General features: G+C 39.3%; 1 protein-coding gene across 6 annotated transcripts in view; it reads right to left on the minus strand.

Annotated features, from left to right (window-relative positions):
* Positions 1-13,484: 13,484 nt before the first annotated feature.
* Kidins220 (kinase D interacting substrate 220) overlaps positions 13,485-26,243 on the minus strand; it is a 107,296-nt gene continuing 94,537 nt past the window's right edge. For all 6 annotated transcript variants that reach the window (XM_046441211.2, XM_046441208.2, XM_046441206.2 and 3 more), the window contains 4 exons: positions 21,828-21,959; positions 20,566-20,664; positions 18,859-19,095; positions 13,485-16,558 (listed from right to left, as the gene is read on the minus strand). In XM_046441211.2, the coding sequence (XP_046297167.1) occupies positions 15,296-16,558; positions 18,859-19,095; positions 20,566-20,664; positions 21,828-21,959 (1,731 nt within the window). In that variant the 3' untranslated portion in view covers positions 13,485-15,295. The remainder of the gene's footprint in view (positions 16,559-18,858; positions 19,096-20,565; positions 20,665-21,827; positions 21,960-26,243) is intronic.

Consider the following 26,243-nt stretch of genomic DNA (forward strand, 5'->3'; position numbering starts at 1 on the left):
TTTTAAATCTCAAGGATAGTTTTCTATTGCATTTCAATAGACAATATTGTGCCTAGAAGGGACAGTGTTTCAATACTGAAGAGGAAAGAGGAGTAGGAGTGAAGGGCAGATTAGAGCTAAGGACGTGTGCCTGGGCTCCTGAAGATCTGTGCAACCCGCAGGAACAACCAGTAAGTGGAGAGCTTCAGCCGAGGTGTCAGCCTGTACAGGAGTCGGTTGGATTCGGATTCTGCAGGGCCTTGAACAGCTGTGGAGGGTGATTAGATTTGATACTACACAGGACAGTGCTGAGCAGGAGGCTCCTTCCACATTGCTCCCCAGCCTGGAGCCATAGGGGAGAGGCTGGAGGCCAGTGACTTGCTGGCTCACAGCAGGTAGAGGGCTCCCAAGGTGACAGTCTGCAGAGAGGCTGCAGAAAGAAAGCTCCGCGCTTGGCTATTGATGGGCTGAAGGCCTGAGGGAGCAGAGGCAAAGCGAACACCATTTCTGAACCTGGGTAACAGGGATAATCATGGTGCCACGGCAAGGAGGAGGACACAGCCTGGACAGTTGGTCTGAGGTGCGACAAGTTCTCTTTTAGGCAGGCTGTGTGAGGTGACAACCAATGTCCAGGTGGACAAGTTCAGTTGGTGCCAGGGAAGGGGAGGCCTGAGACCCCAGAGTTCTGGGTCTTGCTGAGCACTGGTTTGTCCCAGTCTACCCGTCACAACGTCAATGCCCAAGCCACACTTGTGATCTCCTTGTATCCTTCCAGACTCAAAGTCCTGATTTTGTTCGGTTTCTAAGCAACTTCCCAAGCTCCTACTCACAGTCCTCGTGCTGCCAGCTCCAGGGGCCTGTGTCAGGGTTTTCCAGCTTGGCCTAGTAGAAGGGTAGACTTGTCTGGGAGCCCAGGGAGGCAATCAACCTAAAAGATTTTTTTTTTTGCATATTCCTTCTGATTATAAAAGTACATGTTTCTTGTATATAACTCTAGCCTAGAACTTTGTACATAAAAAATGTAGATCCACACTCTTGCACATGTAAGCACGTAAGCACAGGTAATCACACATTCGTACATCTGGAGATTTGTAAACACATATTCATACAAACATGTCCATGAAAATTGGAAGCAACCTAAATAGCTAATAATGTAAATACATAAATTATAAATATTTATACAGTAGACTATTTTCTGCAATGAAAATTAATGAATCGCAATGACATACATGGTTAGAAATAAGCCTCACAAACAGAGCCTGTGAAAGAGGCAAGTCAGGTTAAGCGAGCAGCATGATTTTATTTACACAAGATCAAAGCCAGGTAACATTGCTCAAGCATAAATATGTAGGTGGTAAAACCATAAAGGAAAGCAAGGAAATGATTATCACAAAAGTCAAGGCAATGGCACTTAAGGGTACTTCCAGAAGAGGCACCTAAGACACTTCCAAGATGCTGGCAGCTTCTGTTTCTTAGCCTTGCTGAAATAGCGTTGATGCTTACCTTATTATTCTGACATAGTAAGAAATATCTACTTGGCCTAGCATTTGCAGCTTGCCCACTATAGGCCATCCTTGGTTCTGTTTCAGCCAACAAACCAATCAAATTTTTAAAGCCTTCAGAACTTCCCAAGCTACAACATTAAATGCAGATCTCTGTTCGGTAAGCTTATGTCAAATAATTTGGCCTGATCCAACTTTATGTCTCTTTACCATTATCCCACACTCTTAACATCCTCCCCATATGGACTTCCCAGATTTCCATCTGTATGAATTAGAAAACTCAAGTAGTTATTTTGTATTGTAGCATATTTTCTCATGGGTCATACTTTGTACCCCACCTTTAGGAACTTCCTGAAATAAACCCTCCTGGGTTTAAAGATCTTGAAGCAAAGAGTAGGGTGGGGTCCTGAGAAGAATCAACACTGTCTTGCATAGCAACTGTCTGGGGGAGGCCTTTATCAATTCCTCAGGCAGTGAAGAGTTAGTCCCATTGGATGTTAGAGTGCATCCGTTCCACAGCAAAGAAGACATCAGAACATAGGTGCTCAGAACCAGGGCTTCATCAGGGTCTTCCCACATGTCTCCATTCCAACTTTCAGGATCCCAACCTCTTGCAATAAATGCCCTCACTTTAACAGCAGACACCCTGAAAGACAGGGAGTTCAATTTGCAGTGCAACTCAGCCAGTTGCAGGGTGAGATTCTGCATTTGATTTTCAGCAATCTCAGCTCTCAAGCTACAGGAGGTATAGCTTTCCTTGAGAGCAACATAGAAGTTTTAGGTCATTTGTGCAGCATTTGAAACTTTTTCTTTCCCCATTTTGTCTGGCGACACTAGGAACAACCAGCCAATTTCATTACAGTTGTCAATTTGTCAAAAATTTTAGGAGGTGTCATATACACACTCACCCAAATCTTACACTTTTTGTAAATGGTTGATTAGGAGCATCCAATGATGATATTTTGCATATCTCTGTTGCCACCATACTATGGACTAGTAGTAGTCTCTTTGCTAATGGAAAGAGCCACAGCATCTTTAAATCTAATAAGATTGGAAAGATAAAACCACACTTGCATGAATTTTTCCCCACCCCAAAACCTATTCAGCACCGTTCAGAAAACTCATCCTTAAAATTATGTTCCTCTGGCTGAGGCTGGGGCTCAGCAGTAGAGCGCTTGCCTAGCATGTGCAAGGTGCTGGGTTTGATCCTCAGCACCACATAAAAATAAAATAAAATAAAGATATAAAAAAATTATGTTCCTCCACTCTCAATACCAAAGTCAGGTTCTTTAGAGAAACAGAACCAATGAGGGGTGTGTGTGGGGGGGAGGGGGTTACTATAATTAATTGACTTGTGTGATTATAGAGGCTGAGAAGTCCCAAGATCTGCAGCTGAGAAGCCTAATAGCCAACAGAGCTGATGTGTAGTTCCTGTCTGAGAACCAGGATTGAAGGGGTATGATTTCCAGTCCAAAAGCTGGACGGCTTCAGACCCAAAAGAAACCAACACTTCAGTCCAAGTCCAAAGGCTAAAGGACACCACTGTCCCAATTCCAGCGGCCAGGCAGCAGGGAGTCCCTCTAACTCAGCCTTTTTGTTCTATTCAGGACTTCAATTGATTGCATCCACCTGACCCAGTCTATCAATTTAGACATAATCTCAACCAAAAACACTTTCACAGACACAAAAATGTTTGACTAAATGGGCAACCCCTGGCCTAGAAGAGCTGACACATGAAATTAACTATCGCACTAAATTTCAGGCAATGTTTTATATTCATTCTTAATTCTGCTAAAGGTGGGGAGCAATGGCAGAAATAACCCAAAAGCCATTTACAAAATATTTGAATTTTGGTCACTTTTACTTTTCAGTTACAATTCTGTGGTGTGCTCTAAAATTTCACAATACACACCAAAGAAAAACCCAAAATGTAAAATGGCATGGTGAAAATGCCCTCTCAGGAGAAGCTATAAAATGATCTTTATTTCCATAATCTATTCTTCAGCTTTCTATTCTCTTTACCATGATTTCCATGCAGTTTATACTTACACGAATTTCCTTAGCACCCCAAATCAATTGATGATTATTTTGTAATTCTGAAACCTAATAGAAGTCATAAAACACACTTGAAGTTCTAAAGTACTTGAATGTTAAAATTATTGTTATGTAAAGAATTTGTTAAAGAAAGCTATGTCTTCTTAGGATTCATGGAGGAACTCACAAAACAGACGATGCAAGTACTGCAGACTTCTCACCAACGCAGCTCTGGAGAGGGCCAGGCGGAGGGCCTTCCCTGCAACAGAAGTGCCCAGGGATCTTCCTGCTGATTATCACCCTGAGGTTCTTCTCCTACCTTACTGGCTCCTGGTCTAGATCCCTCCCTCTTCAGTTTTCTTTTTTTCTTCCTTTTTAAAAACGCTTACATTCTCTTTTCTGTACATGAGTACTGAGCTTTGTATGTTGGAATAAAACTACATGCAAGGCAAGCGTGAGGCCTTGGGTTCGATCCCTAGCACTACATAAAAATAAGCAAATAAAAATAGAGATATTGTGTCCACTACAATTAAAAAAAAATTAAAAATTTAAAAAAAAAAGATTTTGAATCAGGGTAGGTACCCATCAACTGATGAGTGAATAAAGACAATATGGCATATATACACAATGGAGTGTTTTTCAGCCATAAAGAAGAAAGAAACCTCATCATTTACAGGAAAATGGGTGAAACTGAAAGGTGTTATGCTAAGTGAAAAAGCTGGACTCAGAAGCACTAGTGTCATGTGTTTTATCTTGTATGTGGAAACAAACAAAAAGGATGACCTGAAAATAGAGGGAGGATTATTAGGGACTGGGAAAGGCGGGACTGGGGAGAAGGACGGACATGACACAACGTGTGCCTGTATGGAAATGCCACAGGGAGCCCCAGCTATCTGCACAATTAATGTGTGTTAACAATTACAATAAAAATCAGTGTGACTACACTCACGGTTCTCTCTCTGCTCTCCCTGTGCTCCAGTGATCTCTTGCACCACTATCTTACCACCATGGTTGCTGTGGTTTTATATCAAGTCCTGGGATCAGGTAGCATGTGTCCTTCCTGCCTCTGCCTCTGTCCTGCATCTGTTTGTCTCCCTGTTTATGTGTCTTCGTGAAACATTTCCCTCCCTCTCCTTCAACATAAAAAAGTCCATAAAATTCACAATAGTAGATCAAATAATATTTTAAGCAAAGCATTCTAGTTTGTAATAACATGACCAATCTACAACTTCCTCCCTGCTCACAGAAGGGCCGAACCGAGGGACCACTTTTCTTCTCACTCCACTTGTCTGTGACTGTCCCTTGAACACCAAGTAGGGGTCTGAAAACCCGGCCACAGACCTTGTTGGATAGACAGAAAGGCACAGCAAGGGTAGCAGTTCACGGGCCCTTGTGCTGCATGCTGGTTGGGGGTCCCTGCCCTGCTCTGAGTGTCCCTGGCAAAGGCGAGACAGGGAATGTTTGCAAAGTGACTTCTCCTGCTTTGGCACGCTGTGTGAGTGCTGCTTAGGCAGCACCGGTATCACAGAATCACCTCCCCTTCCTCATTTTTATTTTTTGTAGATGAAGGAAGTGAGGCCAACAAACAAGTGACCATTTAATAAATAAGTCAGGCCTGGTCACTCAGCTCTGTGTTCAACCACAATTTATTGGCCAATCGACCCTCTAATTCCATGATGGGTTTGATCAAATCAGTTATCTGGGAAGGCAAAATTTAAACACATACGCAGAGACCCATTTAAAGCTATTCAAGTTAGTTATGTGGGTACCAGTGGGTACCAGCTCAATGGAGGGGACCCTGTCAGCAACGACCATGTAGCCAGAGGGATATGGAGAGAAACTCAGATTCAGGAGGGCCTTGGGTCTGGACTCCCAGCTGTAGGCAGTGAGGCACAGGAGTGGGGGTGTCATCAGGGGAAGCAGAGGATGATGAGAAAGCCCGGCACTGATGCTACCAAAACGAGGACTCCTGTGCGCTCAGTGCTTCCACTAGCCTGGCTCCCAGGGGCACTGTGCAGAGCAGAGCACTGCAGGAGTGGGGGGCGCTGCAGGAGTAAGGGGTGCTGCAGGAGTGGGGAGCATTGTAGCTGGCACCTCAGTCAGCACGGCCAAGTGTGCGGAAGATCCTAACGTCAGGGGTCGCTCTGTTGACTAGCTGGGTGACCTAGGGGAGGGGGATCTTAACTCCTGAATCTTCAGTCTTCTCCCGTATAAAGATGCTGCTGCTGATGGTCATTTAGAGGACAGTCACAGAAATCCAAATGCATTATTATGTAAAAGCTTTCACTTTTGTGCCTCTCTGCAGTCACTCTCCTGTAACTGAGGGTCGTCAGGATACTTAGTTTATGTGGTCACAGGACTTATGAATCCACCCATGTGACAGGCAGCTCTGGCTCAGGGCAAGCACTCAAATGATCAGAAAGCCGATCCTATGAAACTGAAATGTCGCTAGACCATCTCAACCCACTGTCATTGTTGATGTAACTGATGGTTTCTTGGCTTTGGTGACAGTTTTGTCATCAGGAAGGGAAAGGGTACTCATTTTGCCTCTTTTTCTTTCCTTAAACACAGTGACCAAAATCATTAAAAAAAAAACTCTACAATGATTTTTAAGTAGATATTATCTATTAACATTTATTGAGCACTAATATTGTTCAATAGTAAAGCGTAAAGAGAATACATACAGTGACATTTAGGATTATAATCTCACACACCATACTGACAAATGGGCATGATAAAGGGCAGGTGTAGGAGAGCCAGACAACAGTAAGACTGCGTAGACAATAAATATATTCAGCATTATGCACAAACTTTAAATAGTAGTTTAATCCATGAATAATAGTGGGATGAGGGACATAAAAATATAGTCATTACTTTTTTAATCAAAAATTAAATGTTCCAAAATAATTGGTAGGGATAAAGATGTTTGGTGTTAAAAATATCAAGATTCCTTTTCTCTATAAATGTAATTTACATGGCTATAATTTTTTAAAAATATTTATGTTTTAGTTGTAGTTGGACACAGCACCTTTATTTTATTTACTCCTTCTTATGTGGTGCTGAGGCTCAAGCCCAGGGCTTGAGCTCCATCGCTCCATCGCTGAGCCTCAGCCCCAGCCCATGGCTGTAAATTTTTAAGAGACTTTTCTAAAACAACCCTTTGAGAAAACCCAAAGCCTATTTCTATTTTTTCCATATTTTTATTGGTGCATTATAGTTGTACATAATAGTGAGACTTGTTGTTACATCTTCATACATGCACACAATACAGCAATATAGTTTGGCCAATATCATTCTCCAATATTTCCCCTTCCCTCCCCTCCTTTCGCCCCAGTCCAATTCCTTTCCTGATCTCCCTTTGATTTTCATGATATCCTCCCACCCTCACCCCCTGCTTTCTTTTCCTCTCTAGCTTTCACATATGAGAGAAAACGGGATCCTTGACCTTCTGAGTTTGACTTACTTTGCCTAACACAATGTTCTCAAGTTTTATCACTTTACTGCAAAGGACTTAATTTTTCTTTATGGCTGATTAAAACTCCATTGTACAAATATACCACATTTTATTTATCCATTTATGTGTTGATGGTCACCTAGGCTGGTTCCATAGTTTGACTATTGGGAATCGTGCTGCTATAAACATGGTTATGCATGTATCACTGTAGGAAGATGACTTTAATTCTTTAGGATAAGCACCAAGGAGTGACACAGCTGGTGGTTCCACGCTTAGTCTTTTGAGGAACCTCCACACTGATTCCCTAGCGCCTGTCTAATTGACAATTTCATGAACAGTATAAGAGTGCTCCTTTCCCCCACACCCTCTCCAATCCTTATTATTGCCAAACCCTATTTTAAAACAAGTAGATAATGCTGCTGGTGATGTTATAACAAATAAAACTAAAATTCAAATATATCGTGGGAATATGTAAGAATTGACTTTTCCATAACTGGTAAAGAACATTAAGAACAAATATTTTCTCAAGAGTGGGCATTATGTAGCTACACTGCTTGGGCCTGAATCCTGGCTCTACCACTTAGGAGCTGTGTGACTTTGCAAAACCATTTAACCCTCTTTGTGTCTCAGTTTCTCAAAAATGAATTGAGCATAGTCATGACTATTGTTATAAGATTGTCATGAAAACTAAATTAGCACGTATGTATAAATGTCTAAGAATATTGTCAGGCACACAGGTATTTTATTATAATAAACATATAATGATACTTCAAATATCTAAATGAATGCAGAATGACAAATAACTAATAAAATACTTAGCATAAAAAGTTGAATTTGAACGATCAGCTGATCATGAGTCACCATTAACCCATTATATTGCTAAAGATACAACTGAATGTGACCATGCCATACATTAATATCATAATTTATTAAATCCAAGAAAGACACTGTCACATATAGGGTGTCTTATTAATTTAGGGACCATTAAGAAAAATATGCTGCCATTGCTTCTATTGATTGTAAAACACATTCTACTTTCAGACAGGTCAAAATGTAAAAAGAAAACCCCAATGCATCTTAGAATTAAAAGAAATTCTGATACAAAACAAACAAAAAAAACCAACCCTGGGAAGTAGTTCATAGAGTTAGATGGCAGAAGAGTTTGTTTGCAATCAAAAGTGCAGACCGTGCCGGATTGCCCACTGCGGGGTGGGGCTGTATTTCTAGGACAGGAGTGCTCAGTCGAGGAGGGTTTAACTTCTCACTGAGGACCATCCCTGCTTCAGATAGGGATAGGGCAGGCAGCTGGGGTGAAGGCTACCAGATGCACAACTGCTACAGAAGCCACCATGATTCACCATTGCCATTGCTAAGGGCTGGGGAGGGCCAGGGGTTAAAGAATCCATAACAATAGAATGTTTATATTATCAATATTTGTAATTAAATCTCAAAATCAAGCAGATTCTGGGTGGATTTGATTGTCTGAGAGTTCTTTGAATGAAAGGAATTCTAGGGGTTGTGAACATTTAAGAGACATCAACAGAAAGAATTAATTGCCGCTACTGTTTAATACTAGAAGACCACCATGTTTAAAGGCTATGGATAATTCATGTCAACTCTCAGTGCTCACCTGAATGGTCCCCTTCCTCCAGCACACATGGCCACACCCAGCTTCTGAGTCTCCCTTGATGCTCACAGGGGCCGGTGACATAGGAAGCCATGTGGACAGGAGCAGAAAGCATTGGGTGTATCAGGCCAGCCTTGGCCAGCATTAACATCCCTGCCTCCCTCTCTTCTCCTATGGATTGACTGAGCGCAGAAGGTGGGCCACAGGGCTCCACAGCCTTGGAGGATGGCACAGCCACAAGACCAAAGAGCCAGGTCCTTACATCTGGATGTAAACTTAGGTAATACTGAATTTACACAAACAGGAAATAAACTTCAAATGTATTCAATCAATGAGATTTGAGGATTGTTGTTACAGTGGTTTGCCAACCTCAACACGATAGATTTTCAAATACACAGCGGTCCATTCATTATAAAATATTTGATATGGAATCCTAGGTCAAACTTGATCAGTGGTTTGAGATGGGAAATGGCAGAGATGGGTGGGGGTGGTCACTGAAAGTAACAACTAGCCTTAGGTTAGGTTTCAGGTTGAAAAACTGAACTACATAGGGTAAACCTCCATCTCAGACTCTGCACTGGTCCTGATATTAAATATTCTCATTACATATCCCATTTGGGGGCTCAGAGAAAACTTGCCCAACATAGCTAAGTTGAACTTCAACATATTTTAACATGTATTCATATTTCAACATTTGTATTAGAACATATTCTAATGTAAAATACAAAATTGAACCATTTTAGTTTGATTCTACAATTATATTGATTTATAAGGTCAGACTCTCTATGAAGGACCAACCAAAGGGCTTAAGGCACACGAGAGGATTTTCAAATACATCCAGTAGGACACCTCACCTAGCACTTTAAAATGACAAAGCTTATCAAGATGGGCTGTGGAGATCCATCCTGGGAGCCTTTAACACAGCATAGCATTATTTCTTGAAAGTTCACTGGAATCACCAATAGGAAACTTATGACAGGGTGGGTATAAACTGAGAGGGAGGGGCCTATAAAGAAGTAGGGCACAGAGAGTTTTAAGGCATTCACCATCTGGGAACAGAGTCCCCAGCTTTGCTGCCTTGGTTTAGATGTGCTTCATTAAAATTCACTTAAGCATGTGCTGACGTGCACGGGCTCTCTGAATTTTTCTTTTTCTTTTTTTTTTTTTTTGGTGCTGGGGATCGAACCCAGGGCCTTGTGCATGCAAGGTAAGCACTCTATCAACTGAGCTATATCCCTGTGGCTCTCTGAAATCTAGGGTGTGGCCTGAATGCTTGCTGAGGTTTGGCATTCTCCTGTGCTACAGGATGAGCACAAGGCAACTGGGGCAGGGGTGGGGAGACTCCCAACACAAAAAGACTGAACTCAGGTAAAAGAGGGAGAAAAACGCAAAGAACTAAAAAAAAAAACCTCTCAAAATAAAAAGTTTAATTTGCATTAAGTATAACAATATGCAGTCTACATATGCTCAGAAATACAGCTAAAAAGTGCAAGTGTCAAGAACTATGATAATTTTGAAAATAACCATCTAACTTTTTATTAGATATCTGACCAAGAAGATGCTGTGAGACCTGATATGTCAGGTTTTGTAGGTTATTTACATGCTTTTTGCTATACATTCGGGCTTTTACCTGAAATTTCATAAAAGGAAACTTCATTAAAACTAGTTTAAATTCTACAACTACTGAGAACAAAGAAAACCGGTAGAGGTGAACAACTCTCTCATCCAGTCAACAGGATAGCGTGGCCACCAAATGGTGGACTGTGTCTTCTTCACCCCATTTGGTGAGGAAGGCGGCTTTGAGAAGTTAACCGAACAGTCAGGAGAAATGAGAGGAAGTGTTGCGTGGGTCTATGGGCAGGGTATTGGGATCTAGAGTCCCTTTTGCCTTGAAAGAAAATGAAGTAAATGAGTATAAAATGTTAAAATTAGAAAATGGTAGTGAATAATCAAGACAAGCTTAATTATTTCAAACAGCTTCTTAATTTGGATAAGGAGTTCACAGTCCTACATTTTTAAAACAATTTATTTGTGTTTTACTAATTCACTTTAATGTTATTCCATGTCTTGCTAAAAGCCCGGCAAAATTAAGAAAGGACTCCTAACACATCACTAAAGTAAACTACACTACAAAAGAACCAGAAAGGTCAGGACCTGGGTGTATCCATGATCCACCTGACAGCTGATCACCAAAGGCAGATAGGAACATGTGCTCTCACTGCCTTTATTCCACAGCATGATGTCATCCGTGCTTCTTGCTAAGTTAGGGAGGTATTCACTCCAGCTAGGTTTTATTGACTTTTAAATAGCTGTCCCACTGCTTTGGAAAAACAGATGGTCCCTCTTAGGATCTTCCAACTTCACAATGGTACACTGGATGGAAAACCCTATTTGGAACTTTCAATGTGGATCTTCTCTTGGGCTAGATGTGGCCACACACTCCCCCACGATGGATGTTCCGCAGTGGCAGCAGCCGCTCCGCCCAGGTAGTCACCTAGGCCACGGTGGACACTGACATTCCAGTCACGCTGTCGCTAGGCTGTGATGTTCAGTAGTTCAGGACTGTTTGCTGCACCTTGACACAGGAGTCACTGTACAGTGCTCCTACCAGGAAGTGATCCTGCCCCAAGTCAAGGAATATCTGTGATCATTCTTCCTTCTTGACTAGCTCCCCCCCCCCTTTTTTTGGTACTAGGGGTTAGACCCAGGGGCATTCTATGACTGAGCTACATCCCTGGCCCTTTTTGAGACAGGGTCTCAAGAAATTATTGAGGCTGACCTCAAACTTGCAATCATCCTACCTCAGTCTCCTGAGTCCCTGGGATTACAGGAGGGCACCCATCTATTCTTATACATTATTTTCCAGAATGCTTCACTGTACTGGAAAATTAGGACACTGTTCATTCTATAGCCACTGAGGCCCCACTCAAAAAGGGTTTCAGCCCAAATTCCAGAAAGTGCCTGTGAAGCGACCTGCCCACAGCCCTGAGCTTCAGACACTGAGGAAGGTGTAGCCGGGCTCCGGCTTGCCACTCCTTGCACAGAAACACTTTGACCATGTAGATGACCATGGTTAATTCCTAGCAATCATTCTAGATGCTTCTTGTCTATGGGGAATAGTAGCAAAAATACAAATTCTATAGTTGGTAAGAATTGTTTTTCAGTAACTGGCTTATAACCAGTAGACCTTGAAAACTTTTTTTTTTTTTTTTTTTTACATACCTGTATTTAAACTGGATCCTCTGAAGATCTATCTATCTCAAGAACAGCATTTTCTTCCTAGGTATGAAAGGGTTTAGAATTACGTAAGATTTTTAAGTCTCTATTTAATCAATCTCAACCAGGGATTCTCAACCTTTGATAAGTGATGAGCCTTTTAAAAACCATCCATTGCTGGCTCACTGTTATGGATAAATTTCTACTTTCCCAGTTCATTTGTATAATCATGGCCTATGCTTACATTCTGAGGGAATGGCAGGGGGCACAACCACCTGGAAACTAATAATGCAAGCATTTCGGACAACTTGGCCAGGCCCTTCCACGCTGCACCCGTCACAAGCAGAAAAGCACCCCTACTTGTTGCTTCCCTGTGCTGGTGTCAGCAGGTCCCCAAGAGAAGCTGGGGGACAAAGGAGCCTGCTGCCCAGTCTCAGGTGTTTGCCAAAAATGCCAATTTTATTGCCCTTCCCTCTGCCTGTTTATTCCCAAGGTCACTCACCCAGGAAGTAAAGAGGGCCGTGCCCTTTAGTCCTCCCTTGTCCTAGCAGTGCAGGTGAGTTACTCAGGAGTTAGCCAGGAATCCATGAATTCTTAAACTCTGGCATATTTCTAAAACAGGCTGAGAATTCCTGGTGTAGCCAAAAATTATGTGGTCTTAAAACATTTTGAATTTAGTATTTTAGCCAGAAAAAAAAAAGGATTTAATTTCATTCAAAAATTTCTAACAATTAGTATTTGTAAGAAAAAAAAAATCATGACAAGAAATACATTGTACTGCAGCACTACAGCATGCAAAAGAGTTCTCAAGAAGAGAACTGTGAATATATTCTAAAATTACTTGACTAGGCAATTAAAATCATTCTGACCACTACATAAATAAAATTTACAGAGGTAAAATATATAACCTGAAGACAAATTTTCCTTTTAATATTGAAAATGTTGGTACGGCTATGAATGCTTAAATTTCCCAGTATAAGAAAGCTGATCCTTAGAACACTCAGCAACGTGAGTGTTGAAAAATATCAACAGTTTCTTTTCATTCCCAGTCTTCTCCCTTGAAGAGGCTGCACTCAGAGGTAGCACTCCGTAAGGCCACAGTGAGCACATCTGGCTTGAGAGGGTGCTGCACCAACAGACCTGAGGCCTACGGTGGGGGGAGAATGATTCCTAAAATATAACACTCCTAAATGAGGCAGAACCTCAGGGATCAGCAGGACTACAGCATCAATTTTCTATCATTTTTCATCCAGCTTAAAGCAGAATTGTGCATACATGTGAATCAGACTGAGCTCTGCATTATAAATAGATACAGACACACATACACATTGACACAAACTCAAAGGGATGATGGTGACTCAATAACCCATCTGGTTTGTCAATTTCTGCTCAGTGTGAAAAAGCAAACTTGTCCTGAACATTCAGTAATAAGCTGATATCCTCCAGAGATCTGGATAACCTGCCCCTTGGAGCTGCAGAAAAGCACCATCTAGTGCTCTTGATATCAACATGTTCTTGGTCCCTGAAGTTTCTGGAACACACCATTGAGGCACTGGGCCCTCAGAGCCAGATTCTCTCAAAAAGACTCACAGAGGCAGTTTACAACACTCTGCCAACTATGTGACTGTATGTGAACCTAAAGTCTTTACAAACTTTAGACATGAACAAAACACACACACAAATTACTTTATTTTTAATCAAAAGATGAATCATCGTCACTGTAGTGAGCATAAATCCATGAGTCAGAATAGCATGCAATTTTTTATTATTTTCTAAATCTATTTGTACACTTAATACTCCAGTATTAATTTCACGAACAATATAAAGAATATCCTCCCCAGTGACAGTAAACTGCAACCACTCACCTAAAAAGGAACAAAACTCTGCCTCTGAAATATTTACTAATTACACAATATTGAAAATGAATAAACACTGTAAATGTTAAAATATTAAAACTTTAACATGTCTGCCTTTTTAAACATTTAAAATGTTTGTTAAAAGATCATGCAGAATAAACACTTCATGAAAATGCTCCATGACACTCAAACATCAAGGCAATGAAACACAAAAAAGCAACTATCTGCACAATGACTGGGCACATAAATAATTTAATCAGCATAGCATATTAATAAAATTGATTAAGTGATAAACATCACAAATATAACACTAAATCTAGGTCACGCATCTGTGATCTCACCATCTACAATCCTACCTGTGACTTAGGATCTACTGCCAGATTAATTCTCCATAAAGAAGTTATGTTAAACCGACAAAAAATTTTAATGCATGATGACAGGCTATACTTCTCTGGTCTATACAAAACTTAAATGTGATCATTCTCTTCACTCTGCTAACAATAAATGGAAAGTATAGAGTTTCATAGTCATATTAGTTTTACCTTTTTTTAAATTCTTGCTTTGTTACATGTCTTTAATTTTTTTAAAATGCATTTTATTTTTTATAAATTTTCCCTGGAATTAACATGCTGATTTAGGAACAGATGAAGTAGACAAATTCTGCCCTAATTTAGAAATTATTCAGTTTTACCTAATATTGCCTTGCTATTTGTCACTAACCTGATTTCTTCATGCGCTCATTTCATTAATAATTAGTGCCTATTATTCATGTACCCCTAATTCTCCAGAGAAAGAATTCATGTTTCTTTCCCTCTCACTGCTAAGCTCACTAAGAAAAGTTGGGCATAGGTGAGAAGAGACTAGGGTGGCTTCTAGGGCACAGGCGGATGGTGCTGGGATTTGAAGAGAACTCAGATACTATGGAGGTAATCAGTCTGCCCGCCCTGACCCCCAGTCTCCGAACAGCTCATAATGGCCTACTTATACTACTATGGGTACTGTTGGCTCACTTTCTTGTCAATTTTTAAAGCCCTTCTTGTTATATATTATATGGTTCTACTTAAAATTTAAACTTCTTTGATAAGCAATTTGACACTATATAGAACACTGATTCTCAATCTACTAAGTATTCCTTCACCTTTAATATCTGGGATACTCTAAAATATGTAAATTCTTTCCTAGATTAAACCCCTTAAAAACAAAATTTGCTTTTCTGCTTCATCTAACAGCATGATTTTCCTTAAATGTTTGATGAATGAATATTCTACAAAAGGGAGCACTAGTTTTTTCTTTTGCAAATTAAGCCCTTTAAATTCAATAAAACATTTCTGATCTATCTTTATAGCATGATCTTGTCTCAAAAAGTTTTATGGAGTTATGTGCCAACAAAAGACTTTTAAAAGTAAGGTTTTATGCTGCTAAATATAGAGACAATAGAGGCTGGCTGGTGAACTGCCATTTCTTAGGTGTCCTCTGTTGTAAAGCACGTACTTCTTTCACCAAAGGCTTGACCACCTATTAACAAACTATAAATGAAATGCATACAGGTGATGTACATGATGGTTTCAAAATATAGGACAATTTTGTTATAAGTATAGTAATACTATTCCACTTTTCCTTGCTTTTCTTAAAGAATGCTTTCTCTTTCTTCTCCGAAACCTGTACTATCAGAAGGTGCCACTGTATGGAGCTCCGGAGAATCTTTCGAGAGCCTTGTGTAACTTGAACGCTGGCTACGCTTGTGTGTCATGCTTTTTAGATTTTCATTCTGAACAGCAGTTGGGTTGGGACTGGATCCAGGCCTCAGAATGACTTGAGAAGTCTCCCTCATTCCCTCCATTTCATCAAAATTTTGATTGGCTCTATTAGCTGGAGCAGTGTTGTTGTTCAGGGTCATGGTACTCGGGGTTCGATTCAGATTATAGGTCTTCTGGCACGCAGGCCAGCTCTCTTCAGGGCTGCTAGCTATCAGGCTACATTCAGAAGGGCTTTTCTTGTCTTCTGAGCAAATGGACATCCGAGCTATAACTGGATCTTGCAGGCCACTCAAACTATGTGGTATTCCCCTCTTCCCACTATGACTGTCATCTTCCAGCTCGATGAGGTTTGCCTTTTCAAGCTGAGAATCATCAGCTGCTTCATTGTGCAGAGAGTGATTGGGAGAACTTTCGTTGGATCTCACTCCTGAATCCGATGAATCCTTTTTGTCAAGGAGGGCATCAGATAAATATTCCTTAGCTTTAATGAAGGTTCTGATTGGCTCCGTGCTGTGTTCTGGAGACTTAGATGCTCTCTCTGCTTTGCCTTCAGCTTTTTTCTCTTTGTCATCTTTAAGCAGTGGAGTATTATCTGATTCTTCTGCACCAGATTCATCTTCATCACTTGGAAGTTTCTGATAGCGCAGTCCACTTCCCTTAAGCTTCAGATCTGTCTGGAAGAGACTGGACCTTTCTGAGGATTTCTTGCCTAGAAGTAGCTTACTACCCGACTGGTCAGATTTTTCATCCTCTTCAGTAATAGGATCCAGGGGCGAGGCATCATTAGTGGAAACCCCTGATGATGAATAATCTATAACGTCCCCCCTCTTCATTAAAAATGATTTCCTCCCATCCTCTTGCTTTGGCTCACTTTCCTTCCCCTTTTCTTGTTCTAGATTAGAATGAATAGAGCCCCCTGATGAACTCTGACCCATGTAATACGTGCTATGTGGAGAAGATCTGCCACTAATTGTTGTAGACCCTGTGCCCCCTTCTAATTGGGACATTTGAGCAATATATTCTCTATATGCATCTCTATACTCGGCCTGCACCTTATCAGTAAGCTTTGAAATTTCAATACTGGAATCCTGGGAATTGAGACTCGAAAGACTTGGGGTTCTGCGAGTTTGTGACTGTGAAGACAGAAAAAAAAAATTAAGAATTCAAATAAGCAAAAAAAAAAAAAAAGAAAAAAGACATAACACATCAGCTTAGAAAACATATATATACAATAACAATTTTAAATCATCAAAATACCAAGTTCTTTTAAAAGAACTCTACCTAACACGTTAACAAAAGTGTGAACTTACGACTGATTCTACTGTTATTAGGAAGTTTTATGCAAATTTTAATAAAAGTAATTTATCATTAATATTTAAAAGTATAATTAAAGTTTATATTAACAAATAATATTAGCATTTATTTTCATAATGTTACATTTTCAAATTTTATTTCAGGTAAAGTCACCTCACTGATAAAAACTCCTCTTGGAAGAAAGAAGGACAATGAGAGTTAAGACATATCTCAAGACAAAACACTTGCGTCTTCAAGGCATGATAGAAGGAACCTGCCTCAACTTGTGAGACATGGAAGTTTCTGTCAAATTTCAATCCAGAGGAAGAAAATGTACTTCAAATGCCAAAGGGGAAGGATTTAAAAGGAATAGAGTGTAACAGAGAAGACAAAGATTTCTAATAACTGCAATGAAAGCCATGAGGCCAGAAGCTGGGCCCTAGTCAACACAGAAAATGAAATAATTTTAAAAGTCTGACTTCCAAAATAAAGTTTCGGGATTAAAATTGCTTTAGATCCCACGAAAGCTAATAAATGAGCAATCTACAAAGTACAGACTAGGAAACAGCAGTGGGCTATGGAAGAAGAGGCATCACAAGAGTTTAGAAAGGGGCAAGAGCAAAGCCTGATCCTGGACAAGAAGCAGGGCAAAGCCTGCTCTGTGGAAGGTCCTGGACCCTTGAGAGGGCTCCGGACACTGTCAGACAGGAAGGACAGTGCCATCCTCCATCCACAGTACAGCTGTTCCCAAAGGCAGAGTGTGGCCCCTGACAATGCTATCTCCCCCACCCACCTTCATCCTCCCAAGAGCGCCCACGGAGCTGCCAAACCTCATGCAGGAGAAATAACAGTACTCAAGGCAGCAGCACTCAGGGGACCCAATGTTCTTCTACGAAGCCAGGCGTTAAAGAGATGCGCAAAATAATCCCATTCTCACTAGATTTTGTTTTGTTTTGGAAAACAGCCATTCTTCGGAAAAATATTAATTATCTTAACATGTATTTAGTTTATTTTTAAATAAATTAATAAATATTTAGAAAAAAATTTGGTTTATATTTTTAACACAATAAATATTTATAGTAAAACATATAAACAAAATTCTTTGGGGTCCTCGATGATTTTTAAGAGTATAAAGGGATCCTAAGAACACTTTGAGGACTGCCGCATGAATGGGAAACAAAGAACTTTCCGGGTAAAGATGGAAATACCAGGAATAGTAGAGCTGAGGCTGAGATTTCTTAAGAAGTTTTAAAAGGAATCCTAGGGAAACGAAAGGCACTATTGAAACACAGATAAAAGAATAAAATGTGGGCTTTGTTTATTATAAAATACATAATTTTACCTGTGTTAATATTCAATAATAAAATGGTTTCTCAACTTAAATAAGATAAAAAGAAGAAAAAGGATGAAAAAAGTATTTTTACTACTAAACAAAACACTCTTAAGAGTGGTGGCCCTGCCAGGTACTGCTCTTCCTGAACACTACTCCCTCGTCAGCAGAGGTTCCTTATGATTTTGTTGTTTTCCTCCCTTGCCAGCTTCTGGACCCTGCTGTTTTCCACTAGTTCCTCTTCTTATTCTGCTTACTCCTCCTCCTGGGTCTCTCACTTGTATTTCAGTTCTTGCTTCTCACCTGTCCTCCCTTTTCTAAGACTATCCCAAGGGAGATCTCACTTATGTCCAACAGCAGGTGACAAAGGGCAGACAATACCCACAAGGAGTGTGTGTATCCTGGAAAATCAAATTATAGGCTGGGTTCACTGGGAGGACGGGGCTAACTGTCAATGAAGATGTGCTTCAGGCAACGATGAACTGCCCTCCCAGGAACACAGCAAGGGAAAGGCGAATCTGCAAGCACCCTCAGCACTGCAGCCCAGTCCTTCTTACTCTCCACACCATCGCCCTACTTTATTTTCACAGTTCTTGTCAATTTTTGAAACGTCTTATTTTTCCCTATTTTACTGAATGTCCCTTACTAGGTGAACACAGCTGCCTGAGAGAAGGCACTCCTCTATCTTGCCCACTTGGGTACTCATTAAGCATTTTCAGAGGTGACTTTATTAGCATACTACTGTATTCTCAGTGAATCAAATACTGCCCTTATTCTTCAATATTATGACATATGCCATGCAGTAAATACCTGCCAACTTAGATTACTGTGACGCGGGGCGCCTTCATCTAGACCAAGTGTGTTCAGTTCTTCAAAGCTGAAGTTCAGTGTGTAAGGAGTCTGACTGGAAAGTTCAGTATGAGGCAATTCGCTGTGTGAAGACCGACGAGCAGATTCCCCATGAGGAATCGGAGCACTGGTGTTTTCATTAAGAAAACGGGGGTCTTCAGGGACCACTTGGTTTTCTGCATTTCTCATTTCTAATACCTTAACAGAAGAAAAGACATCATGTCTACATTGACAAATCACAATTAAAAGCTTTACAAATAGTTTTAAGAAATATAACAATATAAAGATATAACGGGAATGAGAAGGCGCACATACTCTAAGTGAATTTCTAATGAATTTGTACTTTAATTTAATAACACTGAAAGAATGGCAGAAATCATCTAAAATATATACAGTTCTTACTCTTAATTTGTCCATTATATCATTAGTTTAGTTAAAAATCTGAGAGCAAAATGAGTTGCACAAAATGCAACTGGAGTGTGTCAAAGAAACCCAGAGCTGGGGTGTAGTCAAAGCATTAAAGGTAGATTTCAATCAGAAACTATTGCAGTGAGGAAGACGGCCTCAGTCTAGAGCTGGCTCATCACAGCAAGGCCAAGTGGAAATTCACAGCCAAGGAGCAGGGAGGGTTTGGTTGTAAAGAGGATTCTGACTCAACAGATTTTACAGAATGCTTGATGAAGGCAGGGGAGGGGAGGTTGGTAGGCAATGAGGAATCTGATCAGATACCAAAAGCAATCACATGTTGAGGCCAGGGGTTCCTTCTAAACCAATTAACAGGGATTCTTGCTAGAACACAGCCAAGTAGGCCTGGTAATGCTGGACACTGAGGGTTGAGGCCTGGAGGGCACATAGGGGCCTGATTAAGTAGGGAAAAATGAAGGTACTTTGGATTGTGCAGAGGGGAGGGAGGGGAGGGGTGGGGCTGTGGGGATGGGAAGGACAGTAGAATGAGACAGACATTATCACCTTATATACATGTATGATTACACTACTGGAGTGACTCTGCACCATGCACAGCCAGAGGAATGAGAAGTTGTGCTTCATTTGTGTACAATATGTCAAAATGCATCCTACTGCCATGTATAACAAATTAGAACAAATTAAAAAAAAAAAAGTCCATGTTAGTTAAAAATAAATAAATAGAAACAGAGAGAGAGAGAGAGAGAGAGACAAAGACAGAGACAGAGACAGAGACAACAGACAGACACACACACACTTTGGCAAGTGAAAACATGGAGAGTTGGAGAGTAGTCTCTTCCTCAGATTTCTGGGAGAAATGCCCCAAAAGGCAAAGATTGCCACATACTGCTGTGTGTACTCTACATAACACAGGATGTTACACAAGTATAAAATTCAATTTAAAACACTTTTTGTGTAGTGTTGGGACTTGAACCCAGGGCTTAGTACATACCAGGTTAGTGTTCTAGTGTTTGGGTGCACCCCCAGCCCTTTATAAATTTTATTTTGAGACAGTGTCTCAATAAATTGCCTAGGTTGGCCTGGAACTTGTAATCCTCCTTGCCTCTGGCTCCCCAGTAGGTGGGATTACAGATATCACCACCACACCAGTTTAGGCCAGTGCTTGTTGGTTCTGGTTTTATACAATGTTGTAAATAATTTAATGTTTTAATAACAGTGTTATCCATATCATAATAAATATCTTACTGTGCTTCTGAAAAGGTGCCAGTCTCCAAAATTCATACTCATTTCTTTCTTCAGTTCATCAATATTACACTGAGCTAATACCCGGCCATTTATGTTTGCCTGAGTAAAAATAAAATCAAGTATAAAGACAAAGTGCAAAATATTCTGAATCACTAGTGATTAACAAGTACTCTTATATTTGGTTTTAGAGTCATTAAAGACTACAAAGGTTGACCTCTAAAAGGTTATCATCCACAAGATAGTAACAAACAAGCTGAATTTGCATAACAAAAGCCACTCCATCTTTTCCCAAGTGTCAAACATTCAAATAAAACATCACCCTTCAGAGATCACCCACACGCTAACTCTCCCAGCTAACTCCAAAACTATTTACCCTGCCATGGGTAGCAAGAAAAATGTTAGGGTATATATATAAATGTAACCGTGGAAAAACTGACTATATCTGGACTTGGTTGACCTCAGATAGGAGATGACTTCCCTGCAACCCCAGGCATCATCAAACTGTGTGGCAGAAACAGGATCTCAAAAGAGACTTCCATGAATGCATTAGCCTTGCAAGTCCAAAGCTACATGCTTTCATTCATTGTGACAGGATCATAAATCTTATATGTCACAAAAATGTGAAGTTGTGGGAAATGTGTTGCTAGTGTGACCTACTCTGATAATTTTATTAAATATACAAATATAATTACAGGCCGAGTATTCTTATCCAAAACACTTTTGACCAAAAGTATTTCACATTTCAGAGTTTCCAAATTTGGGAATACTAGCATGGGCTTTTGGCATTGAGTAGTCCTAACCTGAGAATCTGAAATCTGAAATGTTCTGAAATCTGAAACTTATATTGATCCCCATGTCCAAGAAGCTTCAGACTTCAGAGGATTTGGGATTTTGGGTTTTTAGGTTAGGAACACTTCAACGGTTATTCTCAAGCCTCATGGGAAAAGATGTTCACCTAAATGTGCAGTCCTCTAGAGCTTTCAATTTCTCATCAAGGCATTTTTTTTTTTTTACTTATTTTAGGGCATTTAAAAAAAATAGCATTGTAACTCAGCTACTTTCTTTTGTCCATTTGTAAAATAAGAGCTAAAAGGGCAATTTTAGGACACAAAATCATGGCTCCTGCTTTTCATTTACAGCCTTCCTATTTCAGCAGATAGCCCCTCTTTGAGAGGCTTGGTTTGAAGTACGCCCGCCCATTCAGGGCCTTGTCTTCCACACCCACAGGCCGTCTCCATTGGGCATAAGGATGTGCGTATCACCTTTTTGATGGTAGCACAGTACTGAGGCAGCATGCTCTGGTCCAGCCCTTCTATTTGTTTCAGTTTCTCACATACTGCATCCACATTCATGGAATTCAATGACAGCACGGTTCCTGTGCCTGGGCCTGATCCCTAGATAGGTCAAGGAAAAATGCATGTATGAATACCATCTAATGCCAGATACATGAGGTCATGTGACAGAAAAATCATTCAGTTACATTTCTGAAATAAACACAACAAATGCATGTAACATGATACGGAAACACCACTGGGAACAGATTTAGCTACTGTTTTACCTTAACTAGTAGCTTTTATTATAGCAGACACAGCCTGATCAAAACCACTTTTCTAAACTAGAATATGGCCTACACCAAGTTCTCCAAGGTTTATAGCCTATTCTCAAGAGAGAAGGGTCTTCAATAAGAGAAAGGACAGCTGGTTATAGTGGTATACGCCCATGATCCCTGCAACTCTGGAGGCTGAGAAGGGAGGATCACAAGTTCAAGGCCAGCCTCAGCAATGTAGCAAGAACCTGTTTCAAAATAAAAAGGGCTGGGGATGTATGTGGCTCAGTGGTAGAAGAGTGCCCCCTGGGTTCAATCCCCAGTACTGCAAAAAGAGGGGTGGGGAGAGAGGCGAGAGGTTAAAAGGAAAAAAAACATGAAAAATTAGTGATGCTTATATTATAGGACTACAAAAGATCAAGGGATCTAAAACTTTCCCTTCTAGAATATGTACAATGATCACGTAACTCTCAACAGTATTACTGCTAAACACATGTGAAAGTAAATAGAATCTAGAGCTATTCTCATTTAAAAAGAAAAGTCAAAATAATAATTCTAGTGCTCACATGAAGGAAAACATCTGTTGTGATGACATACTATGGACTCGCCTGTGGTGCTCCCTTCAATTGTGGTTATGCACATGGAGGCCCAGGAGCAGCATAAACAGCGCTGGATTTGGACCAGAACCCAACTGATGAGGTTTTATAATTTCCTATTTTCTTTCATACAACTATTTTTGAAGACGTTTTGGGAACTATAACCATAATACAGAGAAGATAAACCAACTGATATAAAGGATAAAGATAATGGCATTTCAAAGAATCTTCCTGTTTACTGTTCAATCTAATCTTCAAATGATAAATAAGGTTTAGCATATCCTCAAGGGTATATTAATTTATTAATATTTTCTACTGCTTTTATCAGTATCTGGACAAAAAGTAGACTACTGCGTAGTTAAAAATGCCTGTTAGGCACTTGATAAACATTATTTGTCATGTGAAAACATAACATAGTATTCTTACTACTAACTGACAAATACATATACACACAGTATAGATACAGCACATGCAAATATTACATATAAGCATAAATACAGCCAGGGAAGCAGACGCTATTGAATAGACAGTTGGACTAGTAATTTTCTAAGTGTTAGGAAGTCTTATCAAGTTTATGAAGTATTTTACAGGCTCATAAAAGTTTATAAATTAATAACCTAGAATACACATTTCTCTAGACACATTTACTTAAGTTTGTTTTAAATTGATTACAAATTTAAAATGTTCCATATATTATACTGTCCAGGGCTGAACTGCTTTTAAAATATGAATGGCAAAACACTAGTTCTTCCATAATTTAGTTTTAATATCTCTATACAGAGTTCTGTTTTCTGCCTTGATGAGTACAGCCAATATTCAAAGTGTTAAATGTCTACTATCTACTATGGCAATATTTTCTATGGATTTTTAGTGCCAAACTTGTTTTTTAATTTTTTCTTTTAAACAGCTTTACTGAGAAATAATTCACATGCTATATAATATTCTCATTTAAAATATTCAATTCAATGATTATTAGGTTAATATTTATATCACTGTGAACCATGACTACAATTTTAGAACATTTTCATTACATGCAATATTTATTCTAGAAATTTTATACCAGCAGAATCCTATGTGACCTTTTGTATCTGACTTCTTTTTCTTACCATGATGTTTTCAGGGTTCATCCATGTTGCAACATGTAACAATCAATATTTCATTTTTTTTATTGCTGAATAATATTTACTCTGTGTGTGTGTGTGTGTGTGTGTGGTACTGTAGATTGACCCAGGGTGCTCTACCATCAAGCTACATTCCTAGCCCTTATTTTTAGATTTTAATATTAATTAACTAATTCTAATTAGGTATATATGACAGCAGAATGCATTTTGATTCACTGCATACAACTACAGCACAACATTTCATTTCTCTGGTTGCACACGATGTAGCGTTGCACCATATGTGCAGTCATACATGTACCTAGGGTAATGGTGTCCAACTCATTCCACCATCTTTCTTGCTCTCACCCTACCCCATCCTCCCCTTTGCCCAACCAAAATTCCTCCATTCTTCCCATGCCCTCCCCCTGATTATGGATCAGCATCCACTATCAGAGAGAAGATTTGGCCCTTGGTTTTTGGGGATTGACTTACTTCATTTAGCTTGATCTTATTCTTAAAGTTTGAGACAGGGTCTTGCTAAATTGCCAAGGCTGGCCTTTTTTGATGCTCCTGCTTCAGCCTCCTAAAATCCTGGGATTACAGGCATGTGCCACCACTGTATGACTACACTTATCTTTTAAATAATCTTTAATTCTGTCTTTCAAATGATTTTATTCCTCAACCTGTTACCTTGTTCTGGATACATTTGCTTTTTTTGTTGTTAAAAAAATCACAAAAGAATAGTTTAAGCAACATAATAAATGATTGTTGTGCTGGATTATAACTCATATATGAAATAAATATTCATACTCCCTACTGATATAATACTTAATACTTTTAGAAATCCAATTAATAAATGTGAAGAGAGAAGCAGAAAATGACCACCAGTCAAACATCACAATAATGGAGGTTGTACTCAAGATCCACCAAAGGATGTTAAAAATCATGGGTAAGAATAAATAGAAACAGGACATTTTTGGAGTTTCCAAGTATCTACTCCAAAATATTTGTTAATATGTAAAGAAAAAATAAAGCCTTACAGTGTTGAAACCTGGTAGATGTCACCTCAACCAAGTGACCCAGGTTAGCTTTCCCAGTGGCAAGGCTTGTGAGTGTCAGGAACCCTCTACCATGAGGCACTGGGAGGCCATTTTGTGGTCTTCTTGCCATGCACAACCTCTTTCCAACCATGCAGAAACATCAGAGAAACTCAAATTGAGGGAGGCCCTATAAACTAACTGACCAGTATTATTCAAAAGTGTTAATAAATGTTATGAAAATGAGGTAAGATCAGAGAACTATCACAGATTAGAGGAGACCAAGGAGAAATAACAGAACATAACTGGAGAGGCTCCTGACCAGAAAATAATATAAGTGGAAAAACTGATGAAATGCCAGCAAGTCTTGGTGTAGTACATAGTATTGTACTAATTTTAATTTCTGCCTCTGATAATTGTGGAATTATAAAATTCATTAATATTAAGGGTATACCATTTTTACATCTTTTCTTTAGGTCTAAAATTATTTTTATAGTAAAATATTGTTTAAAAAATCCCAAGAGCGACCTGGGGACATAGCTCAGTGTTAGACAATGTATGAGGCCAAATAAAAAATTCCAAAAGAACTCTCTTTCAGATTAAGCTAAGACAGACAAGTGTAACAGAAATAGACCATATTAACTCTGTCAACTAGGGTAAAAAGTATAAAATGACAGACATACATGCAGAATAAGATTCCCATAATTCCATCAAAACTACAGTCTGACTTTTGATTATCTATTTATATAAAGTTGGGCTTTATCAAGGGAGAAATTATCAATTAGCAAAACTGTGTTATAATGTTTCTTTGAATAAAGAAAAACCAGTAATTACCTGCCAGGTCTTTTTTCCTAAAATAATCATAAATGATAAAATTATTTTGAAATCAAACAAATCTTATAACCAAAATAATGATTTTTGGATAGAAATTCCATTTTTTAAAAAAAGGAGAAAAGAGTATAAAAGTGATAAGGAAATAACAAAAAGCATATTCAATAATTCAGTAGGCAAAATTTTAATAGAAACTAAATATATTACTTTCCAAATACAAAAAATAACTCAAATGATATATTTTAACATTTACCATGCATTCTTACTTAAAATTTACCTATTATAAGTAAAAAACAGATCACTTTGGCATATTGATTTTATAAAGGAGAATTTACTTTTTAAAATATTTTCTAATTTGGGGACTGGGATTATGGCTGGGTGGTACAGCGCTTGCCTCACATGTTTAGGTCCTGGGGTCGATATTCAGCACCACAAATAAATAAGCAAATAGAGTGAAGGTGTTGTGTCCATCTACAACTATAAAAAATATTTTAAAAAATTTTCTAAATTGTAAAGTGCAATGTAGCAAATGTTAATTTAAACTGTTAAATATAAACTTCAAAATGTG

Source organism: Marmota monax, unplaced genomic scaffold (assembly GCF_021218885.2).
Source record: "Marmota monax isolate L192 unplaced genomic scaffold, Marmota_monax_Labrador192_F-V1.1 WCK01_AAM20220418_F8-fsc00010, whole genome shotgun sequence".
Lineage (NCBI taxonomy): Eukaryota > Metazoa > Chordata > Mammalia > Rodentia > Sciuridae > Marmota > Marmota monax.